Genomic DNA, 26,821 nt, shown 5'->3' on the forward strand with positions numbered 1-26,821 from the left:
GACTCTCCGAGTGTAGAAGGAGCAACTGTTGGCGCTTCTGCCCTGATTTTACAAGAACTCTGAAAAATTGGCTTTAAAAATAAAAGAGGGGGAACGGTACCCCCTCAGAAGGAGCCCTCCTGAAATACTCTCCATCATGCCTTGTTCACTTTTCTCTCTCTAAAGCTGAAAGCTCATGGCAAATCTCTTGCTGACCATGTTGGTGACCTCGGGCACCACCAAGACCAACAAAACTTTGCCACAGATATGGGGAAGGACCCTCATACCCGTAAAGGGAATGCCCCAGACCCAGTTCCCTTATGGAGCCGAGGACTGATATGCCTGTCCAATACCACAGAAGGCACAGCTAACCGGCTACCACAAATATTAATGAAAAAAATAGATACTCTCACAAAGCCAGGCCCAGCCATAAATACGATGAATAATAATCTACATCCAGGGAAGAGAAATCTCCCTGAGAATCCCCTTCTTTTTTCTTTCCAGGCAAAAATGAATCACCCGTGATGCCTGCTATTAGAAGTACTAATCCAGATGGACCAGAAGCCAGGAGCCTCGCCCTTACCCTCACCCCCTACCTTTTCCCACCTGCACAAGGTTCCCTGAAGCTTGGCAACTGCAAGATCCTGCTTGGCAACTGCAGATAGACTCAAAGCAGTGTACCATATCATCTGAAGAATAGCAGGGATACCATAACTCAAGCAGTGTACCATATCTTCTGAAGAATAGCAGGTTGCAGTCCTCCTCGCCCCCACGAATAACCAGGACCCGCCGGTCGGGTCAAGTGGCACCCAGACGTGGGGCTCGAGGCACGGACCCCTCTGGACGGACCCTCATTGAGAGGATGTGCGCAGGACATCAAGATTGAGCGAGACAGAGATCATCGCCCGCGACCTGTCATCCACGGAACCAGGTTGATGCTGCCATCAAGAAGACGGTTGAAGTTCATTACCATCAGCCGAAAATTGAAGAGGATCCAGAAGTGACTCTGCAGGAGACTGACACAGCTGCCAGCTCCCCTGCCTCCCCCCTACGGTCGACTGCTAGACTTCCACGCCCTCCAGAAGGGTTCCTGGTATGCCTGGCTTTGCCCCCGTTTCTCTCAATAGAGAGCTTGGCCTCTTGATCACCACAACAAAAATTGGCTTTTTCCTAAACCAAGGCTGCCCTTGATATGGCCGCTAACATTGGGGAGCCTTCCTTTATGACAATATTACACCCCAAACTGACAAATGGTTGGTAAATTGAACATTTACAAGGGACTAGGATGTCTGTGAGTTAGCCCAATGACGGGATTATTGTAGGTCCACTTCCCAGGGGCCCACCCAATGCAGCCGAAAAGGAATGCGTGGTGCTGGGAGTGGGTGCAGCCTACAAGGCCTAAGACAGGGCTCTCACCCTCCTTTCACCCACATCGGAGTCCCTTGACGTTGCCCATCGTTGACAGCCTAAAACCTTCGACCATCGATGTGACTGTCTCACATCAGTGTTTTGGGGTTGTGAACTTGTCTAAGACCCCCCATAATTAGACATCCAAATTCAAAATTCACATAGTTGGGATTGATCATAAGATGCCTTCTCTAACTAAACAGAGAAGGGGGAGATGCCAGAAGCCAGGACCCTCGCCCTTACCCTCACCCCCTACCTTTCCCCACCTGCACAATGTCCTCTGAAGCTTGGCAACTGCAAGATCCTGCTTAGCAACTGCAGATAGACTCAAAGCAGAGTACCATATCATCTTAAGAATAGCAGGGAGACCATAACTCAAGCAGTGTACCATATCTTCTGAAGAACAGCAGGTAGATCATAATTCAAGGCAGTGTACCGTATAGACCATGACACGTTTCAAGGCACAGGCCAAGAAGATTTTGTACTTTTCCACCACCTGGCCCTTCTTACCCCCTCCCCTTGTAAAACATGCTATAAAAAAGCATTTCATGTTCAAAAATAAATAAATTATTTATAAAAAAACCCTGTTGCTAAAATAATAATAATAATAATATCAGCCATATAACTTAATAGAACTTTATAGAGAAATTCAGACAGCCAAACAAATTATATTCACAAAAAACCTAAGGAATACAAGTGAGACACTAAATCAGATGTATATGGTGCAAAGAAAAGTAAGTCCCATTTAAAAAGGCAGAAATTAGATGTTCACATTGCCTATTGAACTCCTCCCCTAATCTAAGGTTACAGACCATAAAAAGAGATATCCTCTATTAGCAGAATAGAATGAAGCCCCTTACCTTTTAACAGACGGCAGGAACAATACTTCCTAGGGATACCTAGTTCCAGGCTGTAACCTGTGGACCTAGGATTTAGGCTGACTACAGAGTCAAGTTCCAGATTTCACCCAATATCAAACTGAGCATTGGTTCTACATTCTTCCAGTACAAAAGGAATCCTGTGACCCACGTGATCCTAAATCTAGACATTTTAGCTACCAACCTTCTGCTTTGAGACAAGCCTCCAGGCTGTTACCCACAGGCCCACATTCTGGAAGATGAAGCATACACTCTTGAGAAATCATGGGGACATTGCAAGAGAAAGGTGCCCCTTCCCATGGACTCTGGTAAAGGTTTCTTGCTAGCCGAGAAGGAAGATTCTAGCACAATTAACATTGCTGTCACCATAGAGCTAATATTCATTTTAATATGGGTATTTTATGTGAAAGCCGTAGTTTTCAACCTGCCTAATGCTGTGACTCTTTAATATGCTTCCTCATGATGTGATGACTCACAACCATAACATTATTTTGTTGCTACTTCATAACTGTCATTTTGCTAGAGGTTTGCCAGAGGGATTGTGACCCACAGGTTAAGAAACACTGTGTTAAAGTAAAAATGAACCAGGCTTAAGGTCTATATTAAAATATCTTTATCAAATCCAAACTCTAGTTTCATAAGCTGACTTATCCTGAAATTCTTTTCTATGTTGAAGTCATGAATTCAGATTGGGCTTGTACTGAGATCCCTAGAACAGTAGAGGAACTCCTCAGGCTACTGGGGGCAACAGGATAGAGCTTTACATCCTGTCTCTGTCCCAAACACTAATATGCTCACTCCAGCATACCCTAGTGACAGGCTAATCCCAACAGAATCAAATTCTAGATGTTCCTTGTGTACCTATATACCATGATTAACTGTATGGTGACTCAAACCCTAAATCATTTTACCAAAGTACTCAAGTTGTAAGCCCTTAATTTTTTTTCTGACAGTCTGTTCTGACAAATGGCTTGCTCTAAAGGGAAACAATCGTCTCTGGAGACTAGAAGAGGTACCCACTTTTCCACAGTTGCACTAACCATGGTAAGACCATGGGGATCATGAATGAGCAGGCACTTCTAACAACAGGAAACAGACAGGACAAAGCATCGGTACATAACCCTAAAGAAGGACTATCTGGCAATGGATTGCAAATAATTCTTTAAGAAAGATTGGAGAAATACAAAGAATATAGACAAAAAACTGAATAATATCAGACTTATAATATATAAGAAAAATGCAAAACAAGAACAAATGCTATGGAAACTCTATTTATAAAACAAACAAACAAGCAAATAAAACCCAAAACAGTTGATGTGGTAAAAAAACAATGGCTAAACTTTAAAAGCCATGGAAGCCCTGATAGCTGACTCATACAGAAAAAAACGGATGGATAAGCTCAAAGACAGATGTTTGAAATGACCTTGTCAAAGAAGTAAAAAGTTAAAAAATAGAAGTACACACAGCCTAAGTAACTTACGTAGCACCAATGAACAACGACAACAAACCATCATGAAAGTTTCAGAAGTTATCAAGGAGAACAAAGACTAAAAGGTTATATAAGCACATATGGTGAACCTGAGGAGAAATATATACAGTCAGTTATAAAGAAATTAAATAATAACACAACCTCACAGTACAATCCATTACTTTATATTCCAACGTTCTTCTTTTAACAGAAGAAAGAACATAATGTTGCCTACTATACTATTATAAACTCATAATTTATGAATAAAAAGAATTTTGAAGTAGGCAAGAAAAAACATGTGTGTGTGCACACACGCACACACACACTTTTTTAAGGCTTCCAGAAGAATACTCAGAAGGAATCTTTCAGGCCAGAGGAATGTGAGGTATTTAAAGCCCTCATAGAAAACAAAAATCCCACAGAGAAGCTATTCCTAGAATGAACACTATTCAGAAGTAAAGGGGAAGTGTCTATTTATTACTCTCTTCAAAAATAAGTTAAATTAGATCAAATGCCTTAATGTAAGAAGTGGAACTTAGAAACAACTTGATGAAAACATAAGAGAAACTCTTGAAGACATAGAATGAACAACTTCTAGATTGCTCAGGACCTAACAGTAGTAAATGACAAATGGAGTCACTGAAATAGAAATTGTACAGCTAAAGAAACAACCATCAGAGTAAAGGTAAGGAATTAGAGAAAATTTTTACTAGAAATTCACTTGATGGTGTATTAATACATATAATAAATAAATGGTTCAAAAATTAAATATCAAAATAATAATCCAATCAGTAAATGACAAGCATTACTCAAAATGGTCAATAAGTAAATAAAAATGTGTAGTCATAGAATGATACAAATAGAAACAAAATATTCTATCTCATATCACTCAAAAAAAGGAAAAACAAAACAAAATAAAATAATGATGAAGAGATAATGGTTGCAGAGGAAAAAAGCTGATCCACTGTTGATAGCAATGTAAATTAGTCCCGCTGCTTAGCAAATCGGTATGGAGGTTCCTCGAAATGCAAAGTAGAACTTCCATATGCCTCAGACATTATAACCCTGTGTATGCAACTGAAGGCATAAACTTCAGAATACAATAAATTCCCACACATAGATTATTGCAGTGTTAGTCATAATAACTTGTAACTAATTTTTAAGCCTATTTTCAATGATGGTTCTTAAATGTTTTAACCTCCCATGTAGCCCACCACCCATCAGAAGTAGTTGAAAAGAAAGGATACAGGGAAAGTGAACCTGTTTAGAAAGGTTCTTTGGAGCAACTCCCGTCTGCATTGTCTGGAAATCAGCAGTTTAGTTCACAGGTCAGCAGCAGCAGCTAGATCCACTAGCAAAACACATCACAGATGCATCAGCAGTCTCTCGCTTGGTAGTCAGGATAGTAAACATGAATCAGCAGTGGTAGCACTACCTAGCAGAGACAACCAGGCCTCAACCTCAACAGGAGTCAGCAGGAGGGATGGTGGGGGAGGAGGGATCTTCAGAAGTTATCTGCTGTGTCTCAGCAAAATCAACAAGTCTTGTACAGCTAGGTCTATACACAGGCCTCACTCAGTGGCCATTGAGTCCTATTTACACCCTCCAAGCATCACATGTCCTCCACATGCCTTGCCTCAACATGGGTCTTGCCTTAGCACGTTGTCTGTCTCAGCTGGCATCACTCTTCCAATCAGACTGAGTCCGCAGAAGTGGCAAGAAACTGCAGCACACCACCAGAAGTTTTTTGGTGCATTTCTCTCTATGGAGTCCCGACAAATGTAGCTCAACTACACAATGTAAAGTGGACCAACACATGCATGTTGTTAGCAAAGACTCCTTCATCAGCTGTCCTTTTACATGTTTGGTATAGCCGAACGTACTTTCACCTGCTTCAGCTAAATGTTCCTTCACGAGTTTGCCTTAACCTTTCACCTGTATCCACTTCAGGAAAACACTCCTTCAGGTGTTTGCCCAGCAAAACACCATCCAGCACAATTGACTTTCCAAAGAATCCTTAAGTTTCCACTTCAATAACTAAGTTGTAAAAGCAGAGGTTGCCATAAACAAATGATTGGATTAGAGTATATGTGATATATAGATGCAACAATATATTCTTCACACATAAAGAATAATATTGTTATTTTTAAGAAAATGGTTGGAAGAAATCACTATTGTAGGGAGAACCTTAGATGTCACCTGTCAATCAAAAGCCCATGGCCAATGTGCTGAGGCAGGACTAGAAAGTGTGACATCCAGCAGAAGGATATAGGATTCTGGGACACAGTCAGGCATGGGAGATTTACCTCGAACACTGAAGGAGATGGTTGCATGAAACTGAGGAGAGGTAACCAAACCACATGGCAGGCCTTAGAATAGCGTAAACGGGATAACTAAGTTATGAGCTAGTTGGGGAACAATCCAAAGCTTTTGGCCTAGACATTTATTCATGAAATATTAAGTCTCGGAGTCATATTTCTGGGAACAAAGAGGCTGGGTAAAACAGCCTGTGGTTGCATTTGATATACCACACATGGGCCATAGTATCCAAGCTTAGAAAAGTCCCCTGAGAGAAGCAGCATGGTTACACACTATGTTAAGCAAAATAATCCAGACGCACCTAGACAAATATTCACCTTTTCTCGCATATGGAAATCAGATTTTAAAACAGACACGAAAGTAGGGTGGTGAACATTGGGAATAGGACAGCAGTATGAGTGAAGAAAACAAGCTAAGGTAATTGTATACATGAATTAATGAAACATGAATGAATGAATGAATGACATGTAAAAAATGAAACATTAGTTTTGCAAGTGATTAAATATAATTAATGTGTGTTTAACAATATAAAAAGTAAAAGGAAGTGGGAAATAAAGGTATTCACACATAGATCAAACAGTCAGACTTACTCATGTTTAAAACTTTCTAATCACAAATATCAAAGAGAATTCTCTATTTTGAAAGGAGTAAAATACTCCAACATAAGTGTGCATGAAACTATAAAACTCACTGTACAATAAGGATATAGTTAATTTTAGAGCGCACAGATTCTGTTATGGTTGTGTATAAGTAATTAGTAGGTCATATAAATTTAAATGACAACTCTATCAATATAATAATGTACAATAATTTGTTAGTAAATACATGAGATATAAAGATGGGAATTCTGACACCAACAACTTAAATTTTGTGAGAATAATTTAAAGAGTAGAGTTTCACACATGTTTTCCAAAGGATTATTCGAAAAGAAACAATGATAATTGTAAAGAAATTATCTAACTTTTATGATAACTACAAAAATAAACCTGTATGAGAGCCATCAAATATGAGTGAAGATCAAAGTCAACAATGACAAAAATAACTTATGTAACACAAACTGATGGTGAGAGAAGAAGAGAATGGATAGATTGAAAATAATAGAGTAGCAGCAATTAATACCTTCACTAATTACTTTAAATGTACATGGATTACATTCTCTAAGCAAAACACGTAGTTGGCCTGGCATACTTAAAATGGCAGATCCAGCAATCTACTGCCTAAAAGAACAACAGCTGAGTTTTAAAGACACATATACTAAAAGATGTAGCATGGAGATGATATGCTTTCAATAATTAAAAACTAGAGTAGAGATATCTTCTTCCTATAGCAGAAACAAACTATAAACTGAAAAGAGTAACAGAACTCATAGCAGATTATTGTATAATGGTAGAGGGGTCGAGTTATTGATAGGATAAAACAAGTGTATATGCATATGCAACCAACCCCAAAATACTTACACATACAATTCAAGTATTAGTAGAACCAAAGGGAGAAGTCAATCAGAACGAAACAATAGTTAAGCAATGCAAAAATTCCGCCATTAACAATAGATAATATAGTCAGACACATGGTATAATGATGAACTTGAGTGATATTATATACACAATAGACCTTAAGGTTACACAGAACATTTTTTCCAACTACACATGCAACATTACCAGGGTAGATTCTATACTGCTCAGAAAAGAATTATTAATAAATTTAAGAAGACTTATATATAGTATTTATTCTTTCCACAGCAATATGAAGATAGAAATCAATGTTAGGAGAAATTTCAGACAATTCAAACTATGTGGAAATTAAATACATTTATGAGTAAACAAGGGTTCAAAGAACAAATTAAGTAGGAAGTAAAAGAGTATTCACATCTCCAAATGGAGGAGTAGAAGTATTCATTCATCATTCACACCCCCACCACTATCCCCCTGGAACAAAACAAACATGGTAACTATTCTGTGGCAAAAGTATACCCATCTTTTCAGAACTTAAAACTGAGTCAATGGACACTCCTTTGACAACAAACAAGTAGCAAGCACTAAGTATGAATTGCTCTGATACTAGTCTCCTGACCCTATCCAAAGTTTCTATGTGAAAAATTCTCTCCAGTCTAAAACTTTCCCTACTTAAAGCAGTGAGCTTGCAGCAGCAGCAGCAGCAGCAGCAGCAGCAGGCATCCACTATTATTGTGAGTTCTATTGTAAGAAAAATATCCCCTCCTAAGGTATTAGAAATATTGCAGTGCTAATATATCAGAAGCTAGCTGAAGTAAAATGAGATTTTTAGTAATAGCTAGTTCTAGATTGGTTGTTCTCAACCTGTGGTTTGTGATCCCTTTGGAGGTTAAATGACTTTTCCCACAGGGGTCATATATCAGATATCCTGAATATTATATATTTATATTACTATTCATAACAGTAGCAAAATTACAGTTATGAAATAGCAAAGAAATAATTTTATGGTTGGAGTCATCACAACATGAAGAACTTTAATAAAGGGTCACAGCATTAAGAAGGTTGCGAGTCCCTCGTCTTGGTCTTCCTTTTGAACCAGAGGAAGTGCAAAATTTGACTGCTTCTATTGAAATAAACTACGCTTCAAGAAATCTGCTCGAACAACCCTTTTGCAAAAAGTATCATGGTGTTCCCTCACCTCCTAAGTTTGGCATCTTTCCAAAACAAAAAAAAATCATTTCCAAAGCAAAGCAAAACAAAACAAAACAAAAACAAAACAAAAACCCCAAACCCCCCCAAAAACCCAAAACAACAAAAACAAAAAAACTACACCTTCTGCAAACCTGGTCTACACACGCCCTCTGGTGTCAAAACTAAGTATTGACTTCTAGAGGTTAAAAGTTTCAAAGAAGCTGCACCTTTTAAAAGATAGGAACCTTAGGAGAGAAAAGATGCAGGGGACCTGGAAAGAGTGGAGAGAGGGTAATCTGAGGTTGGGAGGTATTGTATGAAAGAAGAATCCATTTTCAATAAAAAAGAGAAAACAGGGTGCTTGGCCCAAGCCTTCACCATAATACATTAAAAATTCAAAGTGATCAACCTGCCTCCATGTTGGACCAAGACACATAGCTTGAGACACTTTAGCAATTTTTGTTAATTTCCTAGTTTCCATTGAAAACTACACAGACAAAAGTATGAAACTGTCAAAGGTGCTATACACAAGAGAAGAAAGGAGAGGTAGCTGGAGCACAGCAAGCTATGGTAACATAAAAAGAACTGATTAGTGACATTGTGACCTGAGAGAAATGCATGGCTGGGCTAGGACCCTCATTTCACCACGTAACCACATATCTAACTGTAAAATATAATATTTTTACAACCAGTATATTGTAAAAATATAATATTTTTACACTAGTGCCTCTGTTTCTGAACCATATTATAGACATAAACAAAATGCAAGACAACACCAGGACTGCTTTTCAGGATTGGAGAGTTGTCACTGTGTATTGTTATCAATTTGTGTGAGTCTCTGTGTGTTTAACGTTATTATTTTTATACATTTTAATTAAAACATTATTACTTCACTTCCCCCTTTATCTTTCTCTCCTCCAGCCCCTCTTCAACTCCAGTTCCTTCTGTGTTCTCTAGTGCTCACTCTCAAATTGATAGCTTTTTTTTGTTTGATATATATATATATATATATATATATATATATATATATATGCATAAATATGAACACACATATAAATATGTGTGCTAAGTCTATTTTTGTTGATGGCATGCCTACAGTTTCAGGACTAACCACTTTGTATTGTATAACACATTAGAAATCTTATCCCTGGGAGAGCCTAGTTCACTCTCTTTCAGCAGTCATTTATTGTCTTGTCCAACTTCAGTATGATGGGTTTTGTTTTGTCTTGTTATATTTTATTTTGTTATATTTTGTTATCTTTTAGAAGCCTGTTCTTTTCTAATTAGAGATGGAAATGTAGTGGATCTGGAGGGGAGGGGAGGGAGGGAAGAACTGAGAGGAATAGAGGGAGGGAAGGGAAACTGTTTTCAGATGATATTGTATGAGAAAAAATGTGGTTAATAAAAGGAAAAAAGAAAAGCTCCTTCTGCAGTCATCAAAAAATATAAAAATGGCAAGAAATATTTCTCAAAGATAAAGAGAGGTAGAGAGAGAAGGGAGGTGGGAGAGAGAGACAGAGAGAGAGAGGGAGGCAGAGGGAGGGAGTTGTGTTTAATGAAGTAGGGAAAGGAGTCTGAGATGCCTTGTCTAGTTTTTGAAGTTTTTGTGTACTATCTGAGGATGTTTGGCTTATAATCACCATGGCAAGAAAGGCTTGTTCCTCTGTACTCTAAGGTTCTGTGGTTTAAACTAGCCTAAACTGAAAGAGAGCGGAGTTTTTGGGAATGCTCAATGTTATCTCTCATAACTTATTATAGTTAACAGAATTGATGATGGCCTTATTCATTCCCACCAATCCAGGTAATCACAAAATTTGATTAGTCATTCCCTCATTAATTGTTATGCCAGTGGTCTGATATAACCAGTAGAACTCTGCCTCAGGCCTGACAATTGAGCCCGATTCGGCATAAAGAGCAGACTAGGGACTTCTTATACAATTATCAGGTAATTATGATGATTTAGATGTCTTGCCAGATTAGGTCAAAGGCCACAGTTAGCCCAATTCTATAATGAAGGTTAATGAGTCCTGACTAAGAGACTTTCATTTGACTTGTATTTGGTACAGGAGAAGGAGCAGTTGGTGTTTTCATAGGGAAAGGGGCATAGTCTCTAGTAGTTTCCTAACTTCTCCCCATATGACGGTCCAGAGTAAATGTGCAAGGGACAAAGTGTATCTGAGTAATGAATAGAAAGAATTTGGAAAAGTTTTGCAGGCCAAAAAGAAGAGCAATGGGAGAGGAGGTCAAAGAGAAGGAGATGGAAGCAAGTTGTTAAGTAGAAGGGTGACTGCTGGCGCGGAACCCATAGGTGAGCAATAGCTTGTGTGCAGGCAAAGGAATGGTCATCTGGTAATGAGGTTAGAGGAGACGAGCTAAGCCATATTTGTCACAGCTGAGAGTTCTGTGACAAGGTTGTGAAAACTTAGATATAAGGAATTTCTGAGTATGTTTCTAAGTTATTGTCTGAGATCTAATTATAGGGTATAGCTATGATGCAGCCAGCATTCTTGATTGGAGTAGGTACAGTGGTCAAATTTTGTTACCAAGGGAAATATATATTACTACTATTTCTGAGAATCTGTGGTTCAAACTTTAATTTTTGATAATGCCTTCCAGTAGACAGCCAGAGGGATAGAGGACATGAGACCTATTATACCAAATGTGTCCCTTAGGGCAACAGACCTCCTATGTTGTCAAGAGTACCTTAATCATGCATGGCCTTCCTGAAGAAAAAAAAAAGAATTTCTCCACCTTTAACTATAGAACCAGATTTCACTGTGAAGATAAACCTTTTTGGTTAGCTAGGTCAGGCCCACTGCAAAGGGAAACTTTACAAATGAAAACTAGTTTAAGAGGGAAGAAGGACTCGCCATGAAAACAAAAACCATAGTTATTACCAGGGAGAGAGCATATAGAAATACTATCATTCACATGCTGTGTACCTTCCCACTCTGAAGAGTAGTGTTTCCAGGGCAGGAATAGGAGAGAGTAGGAAAGGAAAGATGAAGTTCTCACAGTATAAGTACATTCACCTCAGACAAGCTGGTGCCACCAAATCACACTACAAGGAACAATAGTAGGCCCTTGCCCTGGGAGACTACAGCAAGAAGCCCCGCTTTTTCTTTTGCCCCCAGCTTGTATGAAGGTACAGTCTTGGCCAGAATCCCATCAGTTAGAAACAGAAAGTAGGCTCTTCACAGTGGGTAGAAGTAGGTAGAAGTGTGTACACTGAGGAGTAATGACAGTTCAGGGTCCCACACTGGTGGACTGGTAGAGAGCCACATCAACCAGACACTTTCAGCTGTCTGTGGACAATTGGTTAGCCAACATAGATCACATCAGAGTGAAAAAAAAAAGGCCAAGGTAGGCAAGGGAAAATCACATTATGTGTGAATTTCCTCTTGGACAAGCTGCTGTTGCTGAGGACAGGTCTCCATCCATGCCACCAGATATGCTGAGAATAATGCACCAAAGGTGCAGGGATAAAATAATTGACTGGACCAGAATGGCTATAAATGACTTTATAAAGGATACCTTCTATGTAGAAAAAACAGAAACAAGGTAAGTGAATTATCAGGGAGAGAATTGCCCCCAATAGGTAATTGGAGTCCATTTATAACAGTTAAGAAAAATTACCTTATCTTAAACTCCAAAACCTCTGTATGAGGTATCTGGATAAATATATGTAATTCTCAAATAAATAAATAAATAGATAAATAGATAAATAAATAAATAAATAAATAAATAAATAAATAAATAAATAGAGCTGGTGAAGTGGCTCAGCAGTTAAGAGCATTGGCTGCTCTTCCAGAGGATGGGGTTTGATTCTCAGCATCCACATGATAATTCATAACCTTTAGTAACTCAAGTTCCAGGAGATCCAACACCTTCTGATTTCTGACTGACACTACACATGCAGATGATGCACAGACATACACAAAAAATAACAAGATAATAATTTAAAGATTTAAAAACAAACCAATAACCAAATCACTCAGCTCAAAAAAGAAGTACGGCTATCACTATTGTGTTAAGTAGTAAATATTTTACCATCATCTGTACTTCCTAAGATTTGGGGTGAGATATCACAGGACATTAGGACTTAGGCTCTAAATATTTACAAATATTCTACCACTAAGCTATACTCCCTAAATATTTGCCCAAGACTTTACAAGTTACTAGTTATTCCAAGTAGTTGGGGTCTGAAAATGTGGGAATTTATGGGTTTTGTTTGGGCTTTTGTGTCTGTATTATCTCCAAGTTTCTTCTCACATTCAATCTGATCATATTTGGCTGTGACAAGAAACCTTTAACTGTACATATTCCATCTGAATGTATCAGCAACACAATTTGTTTCCTCACTTTACGTGTTTGTTTAAATGGCATCTATTCTTTGATTTTCTCTCTATATATAGACTAGTATACCTCGGACCTAGCCATGTCTCTGTTTAATTCCTGTTGTTTTGCTTTTTCCTTCCTAGCTATCTTCATATATGTATGACATATATGACAGCAATACAGTAGAATATTCATTTCAGAAAATGTGCTAGGAGAAACAAGAATCTGACTTCACTTATTGTGATGTAAGTTTATGTACTGGGGAATCAAAGACTTTGTTTCTGCCCATTTTCTCTCCAGTGTTAGAACAGTTAAAAACCTCTCTCTGGTACTCAGAATGAAAGAACTACAGTATCATATTGTAAACATGCAGGATCTGAATCTAAATGTGTAGGAGAAAATGAGTTTCCTCCAGACAGGAAGATCGTAAAGAAAATAGAAATTTGGACAGATGTATTCATTTCCCAAGAGTGAACCTCCTTCTGACTCAAGCAATTAGGTGTGATAAATTTTACTATGGAAAGTTTGAAATGATTCTGTCTAAAAGCTAGGAAAGTTTATAGAGTAACACAGTATTCTACACTGACCTATTTGTTCTATATTCTTCAGAGTAAGTCATATTGTATTCTCAACTGTTAAACCAGAGTTGCAGCTAGACTCAAATCCAGCTATGAATATAGCTTGATCTTGGTATATGTTCAAATCACTATATGACAACATAAATCCTAAGGTTTGGAACATAAAGAATAGCTCGTACCTATCTGTCTTATGATATATGCTTTAAGAGAACAATATTTGTTTACACAGTTTAATAATCTATCCTCAAATCCCTCTAGGCCAACAGACTTTTCATTTAGTCTATGATCTAATGTCATATAACAATTCAATCCATGGTTCATGACTTTGGGCCTAGATAGACTTTTTTGTCTAAATCAGGAAGATTTTTGTTTTGACCACTGCTAGTTTCCCAGAATAGCAAACTCCCAAATTTGTTACAATATAAAATATCCTAGTATCTTACAAGAAATGTGTAAAGTCTATGTCTGGCCTAGAAATCTGAGAAAGTTGATGCATATATAATGTAAGTTCTGTTAGAAGTTGAGATTTCTGTCTTCTTTATTCAGTCCCTAGGACTACAGTCAGGTTAACTCCAGTGTTAGGGACAATAAATGTTGACAGCAATTAACATTTAAAAGATTCCCTACAACAAAGCCAGAATAAATTCCACCTGGATTAAAGTTAGCCTGTCCCCACAGAATCAGCTAAGCACGGCACATAGGGCACATAGGAGCTCACAGAGACTGAAGAGACAGCCAGAGATCGCATGGGTCTGAGCTAGACCCTCTGCTTATATTATGGTTGTGTCACTGAATGTTCTTGTGGGACTCTGGAGTGGGGGGGGTGTTACTGTGTTATTTTTGCCTGCTTTTGGGATCATTTTCCTACTAGTTGCCCTATCCAGCCTTAATACAAGGGGAGAGTCCTACTCTTATTGCAACATGATATGCCATGTTTGGTTAATATCCCTGGGAAGCCTGATCTTTTCTGAAGAGAAATGGAGGAGTGGATCTGGGGGTGAGGGGAGGTGGAGTGAGGGACTGAGAGGAGAGGAGGGAGAGGAAACCACAGTTATGATATAATGTATGAAAGAAGAAATTGAACAGAGGTGTGTAGCTGTGGGGGATGGGGAACTAGGAGTAGCCACTAGAAAGTCTTAGATGCCAGGAAAGCAAGAGGCTCCCAGGACCCAACAGGGATGACATTAGCTGAAATACTCAGCAAAGTTGAGAGAGAATCTGTAGAAACAATGTCCAGAGGTTAGGCACAGCCTCCAGTTGAGGGATGGGGCCACCCACTCATCTCAAAAAATATTAACCCAGAATCGCTCCTGTCTAAAGGAAATACAGGGACAAAAAGTGGAGCAGAGACTAAAGGAAAGGCCATCCAGAGACTGCCCCATCTGGGGATCCATCCCACATGCAGACAACAAACCCAGACACCATTGCTGATGCCAAGAAGTGCTTGCTGACAGGAGACTGATAGCTGTCTCCTGAGAGGAGACTCTGCCAGAGCCTGACAAATACAGATGCAGATGCTCACAGCCAACCATTTGACTGAACACAGAGACCCCAATGGAGGAGTCAGGGGAAGGACTGAAGGAGCTAAAGGAGTTTGCAACCCCAATGGGAAGAACAACAATATCAACCAGCCAGACCCCTCAGAGCTCCCAGGGACTAAACCACCAACCAAAGAGTACACATGGAGGGACTCAGGGCTCCAGCTACATATATAGCAGAGGACTGCCTTATCTGGCATCAATGGGAAGGGAGGCCCCTGGTCCTGTGGAAGCTTGATGCCCCAGTGTAGGGGAATGCTAGGGTGGTGAGGAGGGAGTGGGTGGGTGGGTGGGAGAGCACCTTCATAGAAGCATTAGGGAGGGGGGATGGGATAGGGGGTTTGTGGAAGGGAAACTGGGAAGGGGATAACATTTGAAATGTAAATAAATAAAACAACTAATAAAAATATATAAAAACAAAATATAAATAAAGTTGGATATTCATGCAGACATTATTAGAAAACACAAAAGTCACTACTATTATTGGTCATAGTTTTAATTGTATATAATTTATTTTTAGTGAATATATAAAACATGAGCACCAAATTCATGACAGTGTTTGCCTCTGCAGACGAGGTGGTGTGGTAGTTGCAAATGAATTTATTAGCCATTAATACTGATCAATTGCAATATAAATACATAATGCATGTTTGCATTTAAAGCAAACATGTCAAAGTATAGATATTTGCTAATTTGAAGTGGAGGTAAACAAATGTTTTTCACATCTTTCATAACTTTTTTATATTTTGCCTTATTTTTCTAGTAAATAAAAGAATACAAAGATAATTATACTATCATTATAGCTGATGACTTTATTACATTTTCTGAATTGGGCAAATACATAATAACATAAAGCACATAAAAAAATCAGCAAACTTTATAATATAAGCAACTTTCGGCTTTGTAATTGGCAGGGAATATATATTCTGTAAATGACAGAAAAATATATATTCTGTAATAACAAAAAGTCTGAAAAAGCCAATTACCACTGGGAAAATATCAGGAAATGCATTAAAGATACATAATAAAATTCATTCCCAGAATTTGAAAGTTTTACAGCTTAGTCTCAGGTAACTTTTAAAAAAATATTTCGAGTGCTATTTCACTCAGTCATTTTTTAAGCTAGTAGAATTTTAATAACAAAGCTTCATAGAGACAGCTTATGAAAAAAATGACACAACCTGTTGTTTGTTAATTCAATTAAAAATACAAAGAGTAATCTAAAACTGTAATTTTACTTTGGCATGCAAATCCAATTATAAATGCATTATTGGTAAATAAAATACAGCAAAATAATAAATGGCTATTTTACCATAACCAAGTAGAATTTATTCTAGAAATAAAAGTTTGGTTTAATACTAAATACCTAGCTTTCTAATAAATCATGCATCAGCAAATTAAAAGAAAAACTATATAATCTTAATAATGAATATTGAAAAGACATTGATAAAATCAAGGAGACATTTCTAATAGTAATACTATATAAAAACAAGGACAGAAGAAATTTCTAAACATGAATAACTACTTACCAACAATCAACAACAAAGTCACACATGAAACAATAAAGTCATTCTCATAAAAATTAGAAATAGGACAGGCATGTCTGCCATTATCACCACATAACACTGCTCTGGAAAATCCAGCTAATGCTATACTAAGTATAAGCATTAGAAGAAATAAAATATCTGTATTTACATACAAAATGATTGTATATATCAAGAAAATCCAAAAGTTTCTAATTTAAAATCCAATGTAACATATAGGATTAAATAAACTCATTGGATAAAAGATAAAAATATAAAATCTGTAGAATTCCTTTATTGATAAAAATAAAAAGTTACTTATAAGAAGGAAAAATATTCAACTTATTACAAAATTCAATAACTGCAAAAATAAATTCCATTTGATATGAATGATCTATATGAAAAATGTTATGAAAACAAGATGAAAATACTTCAATGATCTACTAAATCTCTTGTATGTTAAGAATATCACTATTAATTTTATTCTTGTATATAAAAATACAGAAAATTGATGCAATTATGATAGGCATCAGACCCTTTCAAAATATCAATAAAATGCATTGGTTTTTCTCTTGAAAGGATAAATGTTGAGGATAAATTATAATAAGAAAGAAAAAATAACTATTGAAAGGGAATTTGTTATTCCAGTTTCTGAAACTCATGGTCTAGTATTATGCTTAAAATTAACTTTTACTCAGAAATTTGAAAAAGAGAGATTTTTTTAAAAGTCATTTCTACAGTAGAATATGTAATACAAAATATTTAGAGTTGAGTCCCTATGTATTAGCATATAAAAATGAATTTCAGGTAGATAAAAAATGTAAATATAATAAAGATTATAAGAGAAAACAAAGTGAATATTGGTATGACTTAGGTTAGGGACACCTGTCTGAAAAAGGTAGGAAACTAAAAATTTATAAACGGCATAGACATTTAATAATTATAAAATTAAAGTTTTTAGAATTGAAAAGTGAACAATAAAGTCAAGATTAACAACAATGAAAAATTCATTAACACATGAAATAAAAAAGATTAAATGCACTTTCATTGTAGACATTCCTGCAACTTTACATGGAAAATACCAACTGAATATATAAAAGAACAAAGGATAGGAATTAGCAAATCAAAAAAGAGAAATATCCCAAGTAGAAAAAAATAAGTCTCATTGAGTCAGGTAAACATCAAATAAAGTAATCAGGAAAACCATGGAGCTTTCTACCTGTCAGCATTTCAAACATTAAAGACCAGTGGATGGCAACCTTGCAATATTTCTTAAAACTAAACATATGCCTACATAACACTTCTATAGAAATAAGAGCACCTTAATACAATAAAACATCATTGTGAGTAAAAATGGAAATAAATGCCCGCCAATACCAGAATGAACGCTTTTTGGCAGATCTGTATGTACTATGAACACAGTGGTGAACGGAAGTATGAGAGTGAAGGACAGAGATTGACTGTGCCATATATCAAAAACTGTATCATCTGGCAGGTCAGTTTTACAAAAGCTACGTCGAAGTTTCTGCTTGAGAGCAGGGAAAATATCCTAAGAAAAATGCCAAATTCTCAAACTAATTAACTGGAAGAATTTAAAGGGGGGGAAGGGAGCAGAAGACACGTTGCACAGTTTATCTACTTTTGAGTTGCTTCGGTGAATCCAAACACTTCTTTTTTCTCTTAGCAACCAATTTAATTTTTCTATCACAAATCAAATAAAGAACAAAAGTACCAACATACACTTGAGTCAGAACTGGAAAACAGTCAATATAAGATATGGAGGCACGATAAGATTTCGCCACTGTCCGGAACTTTTGACCTCAAAATTGTCGTCAGAAAAACGTAATTTTGAGAACATAAAATGTTTTACCTCTAATAGCTCCACAAGTTTTGCAAAGAGTTCTATAAACTTATGGGGTTTTCACCAAACCGTAGACATAAATGTGAATATCATCATCAAACTTAATGAAGTAGACAGATGGCTTGGCTACCACCTGATGAATAAAAATTCCAGTTCTCTTGGATCCGTCGTCTTTGGCGTGTTCCACCTGCTTGCCCACAAGACTGTCGAGCACCTCCCCAGGCTCCTGTTCTGCTGTAGGGAAGTAGTAATTGGAATCTGGAATGATACGCAGGTCACCATCTTTGTAGTCGTCCAGCAGGGTGTACATATAGAGGACCGGATCTTTCTCGTAGGTGATGTAAAACCAAGTATCCATTATGGGAGCTCGCGCCAACACCATACCCTTCCACTCATCTTTCTTACCATGTTCACCTTCGAACACATGTCCCACTGCCTTCCCAACCAGGGAATCGGCCAGGCGAGAGTCAATGCGAGGAGAAGGAACTCTCTCAGGAAGAATCTCCAGCGCTAAAACTCTCTTATCTCTGTGCAGTTCAAGTCCGTACACACTGTCTTTGCCATCATATTTGATGATATACAGAGTGGGCTTCACGGAAACCTGCTCGAGCACAGTACCTTTCCATTGCTCCACTGGCTCATTGCCTTCTTTCCAGCCGTGTTGAATGCGGCAGCCCACGATGTTCCTATGAGTGAGGAAAGTAGGCTTACGCCGCTGCTTCTTGTGAGTGTGCCTTTTCTTCATCAGGTACGCGGACACACCATCCACCCCAGTAGGAGGCACGGTCGGAGGAGACATGGCTCAAAGCTTCGGTGGCCGAAGTAAAGCTGCCCTTTGCTTAACAAGCTGACTAACAGTCAGCAGTGTCCAACGGCAGATATTTTTCGCTATCCGAGAGACTGTATCAGTCTTCTTTTCAGATTTTGTCAGAAACGAGTTAACTGACTGGGAACTGAGACAGAGAGTGCCTCTCACTAGTGCTTTTTTCCTCCTTCAGGGAGGGGTGACTGCAATAGTGATGGCTAGAGAGAGATGGCGGGCTCCCGGGTACGTTCTGTCCGCCCCTGGCGCCTTCCCGGACTCCCAAGCCTACGTCCCAGCCAGAATCCGCCACTTAACTGTTGTTGTCAACGCTGCGGCGGTCGCAGAACGGCAACAGAGAAGAAGTAGACAGTTAACGTGGACCAGAGATAACAGGGATGTCTGCAGCAACGAAAGTGCAGGCGGTAGCACGTCTCCCAGCAGTTTGCGTTTTGCGCGGCCTGGTCTTGGCAGCGCTTGTCAGCTTGGCCGATCTGCGAAACTGGGATTTTTGTTGCTTAGGGAATCCTCCTCCTCTGAGCCCGCCCTCTCCTTTCCTCCACCCCTCCCGCTTCCGTCCTGCCTTCCGCTCCTGGGGCAGCCACACTGACACAGGCGTTCTCCTTTACTCCTGTGGCCCCCAACCGGTTCATTCCCACCAGAACCAGACAGTACAGCTCCCCTCCTCCCCTGCAGGCTGTCTGCTGCCCAACTGCATACTTCACTCAGGCTCCATCTGCTTTCTATCTTCCAGGAATTCCTCACAAGCAGAAAAAGAAAAGAGAAAAAGAAAGAAAAAAATACGTGGGGTGGGAGAAATTGTATAAACAAATCTACAATTTCGTTCTTTTTTAAGGAATTTGAAACGGGACTTGGGAAAGGCTGTGCTCAGTCCACCATGTTAACTTAAACTCTCCTTTGTATTTTCTACCTGATCATTCGTCGTTATGATTTTTTAGTATGTTTTTCTAACTGTAAGGGGAAAATGCTGATATTTGTTTTTCTAAAACCGAGTGAAATAAAAACAAAACTAACTTTAGTCGTACAAACTACGCAAACATCAAAATGTTTATTAAGCTGATTTCTTATTAATACATCTGTTCTATAATCTTACACATTTGAGAGCATATTCTATACTTTTATTGCTTACTTTGTCATTTAAGAGTATTAAGTACTCTTAAATATTTAAATATTAATTTAAATATTAAATATAGATATTCAATATCTAGAAACATGATTTTTTTTTCGTTTTTTGAGAAAGGATTTCTCTGGGTAGTTCTGACTGTCCTGGAACTCACTCTACATACCAGGCTGGCCTCGAACTCAGAGATCTGCTTGTCCCTCTCTCTCTGCCTCCCAAGTACTGGGATTAAAAGCATGAGTCACCATGCCAGGCTGGAAACACAATTTTTAATGGTTCCATATGTGAATATAAAAAAAAAAAACCAGCGCTCATCTCAAAATGAATAAAAGATGGTTTACTCTGGAGTCAAATATAAGTAACTAAGACCAAGGTCCACAACTTTAGGTTACCCCAATGTGGTAACAGTTTCATGGAATTTTGTTAGTGCTGTTGCTGCTGTTTATTATTAACCTGTGTGTGCATGACATGTCTATATTGGAAGGGGCAGAGGTGGAAAAGTGGAAATCAGAAGATAACATTGTGTAGTTACTTCTTTCCTTCCACCTTTACTTGAATTCAATGGATTGAACCCAGGTCCACAGGCTTAAGCCACAAGTTCCTTTGTAAGATAAGCCTCTTACCCAACTGGCCTCATGAAATTTTTATAGCAACAAAACAAAGAGAACTATAAATCAGGAAACTTTTAAAAGACATCGGGGAAAACCTTGGGTAGGCGTGTTCTAGCAAACAGGAGAAACTTCTGCAGTAGGCTTCAGATACTATCTGACGGCATTCCCTGCCTTTGGGCCGGTGAAAGCTGAGGATCTGTGCACACATTCCAAAAGAACTTACCTAATAGCCGGAAGAATGTTTAGGTCACTCACAAAGTTGAACAATGCATGACCATTTTGGGTGGGGTGAGGGTTGAGATAGTTTAAGATAATGCAACTCTGGAATTGCAACAGCTGAACTCCTCCGTTATACTCAAACTTAATCAGTTAATCAGCCATGTACAAAGTTCAATGTATGTGTGGCTTTTCCCCTAGAGAACTCCAGTTAACCCCTTAATAGTCCTTCAGTGGCTCCTCATTTATCCTAAATGGTCTAAGATAGAAAAGTAAATAATACAACTCTCTTTTTTCATATATGAATTGATTAATTGAACTCTTCTTTGCTTTCGATTTTTTTCTCCCTGAAATCCAAAAGTTGGAGTCGTGGCTCCATTCATTTTTATATAGTATATTTTGATCATATTTCCCCACCCCAACATTATGCTCTCTCTAAAAACACAAATCAAAACAAACAAACAAACAAACAAACAAAAATAAATAAAACCAAAAAAAGCATACACAAAAACATGGAGTCTCTTTTATTTTGGCCTGTCCTGAAGTATGATTTATATACCAGTGACACTCTATTGGCAAAAATTGATTCTCCATTTCCCAGCAGATACCAACTGCAAATAGCTTTTTGGTTATGGATAGGATTTAACATCCACCTCTTCTTCTAAGTGTTGAGGCTTTGTCAGGTCTCAACGTGAGCAGGTTTTGTTTGTGCTATCACAGTTCTGTGAGTTTATATGTTGTACCTTGAAGACACAATCTCTTTGAAAACATCTACCATCTCTGGTTAATACAGTCTTTCTACTACCTCTTCCTCATAGACCTCCTGAGCCTTTAAGGGAGGGTTACCATCAGTCCATTAGGACTGAGTGCGCTAAAAATCTCTCCTTTTCTGTACATTGTCTAGTTGTGAGTCTTTGTGTTAATTATCATGTATGGATGCTGTGATGGTTCGTATACACTTGGCCCAGGGAGCAGCACTATAAGAATGTGTGGCTCTGTTGGAGTGGGTGTGGCCTGGTTGGAATAGGTGTGTCACTGTGGGTGTGGGCTTTAAGGCCCTCATCCCAGCTGCCTGAAAGTCAGTCTTCCACTAGCAGCCTTCAGATGAAGATGTAGAACTCTCAGCTCCTCCTGCACCATGCCTGCCTGGATTCTTCCATGTTCCTGCCTTGATGATAATGGACTGAACCTCTGAACCTGTAAGCCAGCCCTAATTAAATGTTGTTCTTTATAAGAGTTGCCTTGGTCATGATGTCTGTTCACAGCAGTAAAACCCTAACTAACACAGAAGTTGGTACTGGGAGTGGGGTATTGCTGCGGTAGGCTTGACCATGCTTTTGTTTGGAAGAATGTGGAGTTTGGGATTTTTGATTTAGAAAACAGTGGAATGCTTTAAATGAGGCTTAATGAGCTATCCTAGTAGGAATATGAAAGACCTTGTTATGGAGAGTGATTGGAACTGTGTGGACCTGGCCCAAGAGGTTTCAGTGGAGAAGAACTTCAGTATGTGGCCTAGAGACTGTTTTGAAGTATTTCTGTGAAGAATATACTTCCTTTTTGCCCTTGTCTGAAGAGTCTGCCTGAGGCTAAGGTGAAGAGACTCAGATTAATTGCAGTGACAAAGGAAGTCTCACAAACACCCATCATAGACTTTGTTCTCTGGTTAAGTCCCATGAACAACGTTTTGAGTAAGCATAGGGAAGCTTAGAAAGGAAAAGTATATAAAAATATACTTTGAGTACTAAAGAGGCTCCTGGAAGTGAAATGGAGCTGACTCCTGTGTTCAAGGATATTAAATTGGATTAAGGGAGTACCGAGCTTGGGTCAAGATCCACCCAGCTAAATTTAGGTCCAGGCATGGTAGTACAAACCATTAATCACAGGAGGCAAAGACAAGCAGATCTCTGAGTTCAAGGGCAGCCTAGGACAGAGCAAGATCTAAGTGTAGAAAAACTTAAATCCAGTTTTGGTGGACCACCTCTTTAATTCCAGTGCTTAGGAGACAGGCATATGGATCTCTGAGTTCAAAGTCAGTCTATGGAGCAAGTTCCAGGACAGCCAAGCTTAGGCAGTGAGGGAGTTGGAAAACAGAAAGCTGGTGATACTATAATAGAACGGGGGCCAAGTTCCAGCCCCAGCAAGCAGCAGAACTCAGTAGCTTTTTGCCCATGCGTCTCTGGCTTTAGAGTCCAGAATAGAAGGGACTACTGGGACAATTGATGCTGGTTAGCTGGAGCTAAGAAATTAGTGGTGATTAAGAAGAGACCAGCATCACTGAGGTGAAATCTTCTGGGAAGTGTTTTCTGAGAGCACAAAGACACTGTGTTCCAGAAACAGCCAAGGTTGTACCTCATGCTGTGGCTGTACTTGGTAATGTGTAAGAGTCATCCAGGTGGTACTGCTTTTGAAGGCATGAAGGGGTCATGAAGAGCAGCCAAGACTCGGCACTGTGAGAGGCCATGGAAGGGTACTGGTGAAGGTGAAGTTTTAGTTTCAGTTGATGACCCTGGACTGGAGGGCTCATGCAAAGGAGTTGAGGCTTAGCACCATGAAGAGAGCCTGTAAGAGGCTATTGGTGAAGCCTAGTTGCAATGGAAGACCCTAGTGTATTGGAGATGCCAGTACCGTGGGATGATCACCAAGAACAGCAGCAGCAGTGGAGTGGATCAACCTGAGCTTAGAGTGCTACAGAGGGCAGAGCTGGAGAAGTGACGCCAGCCCTTTGGGAAAGCCCAGAAGATCATGTGTGGATCGCAGACATTGAAACAAGAAGCTGTAACATTGAAGTTGCCTTGAAGACTCCAAGATGTTCTAGATGCCAGAGCCCTGGGATACCTGCTGAGAAAAGCTGCTAAAGGGAGTGGAACCAGCCCAGGGGAAAGAAGTTTGTTGCAGTCAGCAAAGATGAAAAAGGAGTTGGAGATTTGAAGACGGCTTTGACATCAGACATGGAGATGCAGAGTTTGGAGTTTGCCCAGCTGGTTTCCTGTCTTGCTTTGGGGATTACAGTTAAGTGATTGGATGGATCTCAGAAGAGACCTTGAACTTTAGACTTTTAACCTTGTTGAGACTGCTGTAGACTATGGGGGCTTTGGAAGTTAGACTAAATGTACATTCAGAAGGCAGTTTCTCCTTCATAATATGGTGACTCCATTTAAATTCCTTTCCTGTTATATGTATGTATTTTCTGTTATATGTATGTCATTTAGGAAGTTTCTATAGTACTAGGTTTCCAAAAGTTTTTCAAAGCCCTTTACTGTTAGTTGTCCCTGTTCATATTCTTTCCTCCACTCTGCCCCTCCTCCTGCCTTAATCCACCTATTCTAGTTTCCCCTTTATATCTTTAAACAGGATATTCTACTCGCTCTTCCTTGGAAGATCTCCTCCCCTTATGTATAGCTAATATCCATACATAAGAGAAAACGTACAACATTTGTCTTTTTGGGCCCAGTTACTTCACTCAGGATGACTGTTTCTAGCTCCATAAATTTACTTGTAAATTTTTCTAATTTTTAATTTTAAAATTGTAATCAATTTTTCTAAGTAGCTGAATATAATATTCCACTGTGTAAATATACTACATTTCTATTGTCCATTCATCTGTTGATGGACAATTAGGCTGTTTCCAATTTCTATTCTAAATAGAGCAGCAACATACATGGAGGAGCAGCAAGTATCTCTTTAAGTAAGACATAGAGTCCTTTGGATACATGCCCAAGAGTGCTGTAGCTAGATTTTATTAACTTTTCCTATGAACAGTGAATAAGTGTTCTTCTTTCCCCACATTATAAACAGCATGTACTGTTATTTTTTAGATTGATCTTGTATAAAATAAAGTCTCAAAATAGTTTTTGTTTACATTTTCCTGGTAGCTAAGGATATTGAACATTTTAAAATATTTCTGAGCCCTTTGTGTTTAATCTTCTAAGAAGCCTCCAATTCTGTACCTAATTTTTAAACTGGATTATTTGCATTCTTGATGTTCAGAGGTTTTTTGTTTTGATTTGGATTCTTTTTATGTTGTAAATACTAACTGTGGTGGTTAGAAAACATTTGACCCCCATAGATTCATGTGTTTAAATGTCTGGCCCATAGGGAGTGGCACTATTAGGAAATATGGCCTTGTTGGAGTAGGTGTGATCTTGTTGGAGGAAGTGAGTTACTGTGGAGGCAGGCTTTGAGGTCCCCTATGATCAAGCTCTGCCAGCCCCAATTAAATGTTTTCCTTTATAAATATTCCCTGGGTTATGATGTGTCTTCACATGGATGGAAACACAAGCTAAGACATCAACTTTTTGTGATGGCTATTTTTGGTTGTCAACTTGACTACATCTGGTAATTAACTATAACCAAAATGGTTGGGCATATCTGTGAGGAGTTCTTTCTTAATTAAATCATTTAAGTGGGCAGACCCATTTCTTTTTTTCCCATTAATTCATTTATCTATATATTGCTTTGTATCCTCATCTCTGCCTACTCCTGGTCTCTCCCCTACCACACACACATTCCCTTCTCCCGACCCCTCTCCTTCTCCTCTGAGAGGGTGGAGACCTCCTATACACACTCACCCTGGCACATCAAGTCTTTGGAGGGCTAGGCTCATCCTCTCCCACTGAGTCCAGACAAGGCAGCCCAGTTAAGGGAATGTATAACAGACTGGCAACAGCTTTAGGGACAGCCCCTGCTCCAGTTGTTGGGGGACCCACATGAAGGCCAAGTTGTACTTCTGTTACATATTGGGGTATGTGTGCTAGGTACAGCCTGTGTATGTTTTATGGCTGGTGGTTCAGTCTCTGGGAGCCCCAAGGATCCAGATTAGTTGCCTCTGTTGGTCTTCCTGTTCTTATCCCCTTTGGAGCCCTTATCCTTCCCCCAACTCTTCCATAGTAGTCCCTGAGCCCTTCCATAGGAGTTCCTGAGCCCCACCTAATGCTTGGCTGTGATTCTCTGCATCTGTTTCAGTCAGCTTTTGTGTAGAACCTCTGAGAGGATTGTTATGCTAGGCTCCTGTTTGCAAGCATAACAAAGCATCATTAATAGTATCAGGGATACTTTTAATAGAGCTTTAGGGTCAGCCCCTGCTCCAGTTGTTGGGGTGCCCACATGAAGGCTGAGGAAGGGGCTAGGTCCCCACTATATATGGGGATAAAAAGTGAATAAGCTGCTCAAAGGAAGCCTAATACTTGCCAATGGGTTGGGTCTCAAGGTGGGCCGATTATTACTTGGCCATTCTCTCAGTCTCTGCTCCATCTTTGTCCCCGAATTTATTGTAGACAGGATAAATTTTGGGTCCAAAGTTTTGTGGGTAGGTTGGTGTTCTTATTCCTCCACTGGGGTTTCTGCCTGGTTACAGGAGTGGATATTAACCATAAAGTGCGGGATATCCACAACACACTCCACAGACTCAAAGAAGCTAAACAATAAGGAATGCCCAAGTGATGTTGCTTGAATCTCACTTAGAAGGGGGAATTAAATAGTCATAGGAGGCAGATGGAGAGAGAGAGAACTGAGTGGGAGAGG

At 39.0% G+C, this 26,821-nt stretch overlaps 1 protein-coding gene across 1 annotated transcript; it reads right to left on the reverse strand.

Annotated features, from left to right (window-relative positions):
• Positions 1-15,635: 15,635 nt before the first annotated feature.
• Positions 15,636-19,814, reverse strand: Spin4 (spindlin family member 4). The gene has a single exon (XM_028774372.1). It carries the CDS (start codon positions 19,328-19,330, stop codon positions 18,581-18,583), a length of 750 nt encoding a protein of 249 aa, XP_028630205.1. The 5' UTR covers positions 19,331-19,814; the 3' UTR covers positions 15,636-18,580.
• Positions 19,815-26,821: the final 7,007 nt, after the last annotated feature.

This window comes from Grammomys surdaster, unplaced genomic scaffold (assembly GCF_004785775.1).
Source record: "Grammomys surdaster isolate TR1022 unplaced genomic scaffold, NIH_TR_1.0 240, whole genome shotgun sequence".
NCBI classification, from domain to species: Eukaryota; Metazoa; Chordata; class Mammalia; order Rodentia; family Muridae; genus Grammomys; species Grammomys surdaster.

Bases quoted from the DNA above. Each gene is read 5' to 3' on its own strand.
- Spin4 (XM_028774372.1), bottom strand. From the start codon at position 19,330: ATGTCTCCTCCGACCGTGCCTCCTACTGGGGTGGATGGTGTGTCCGCG.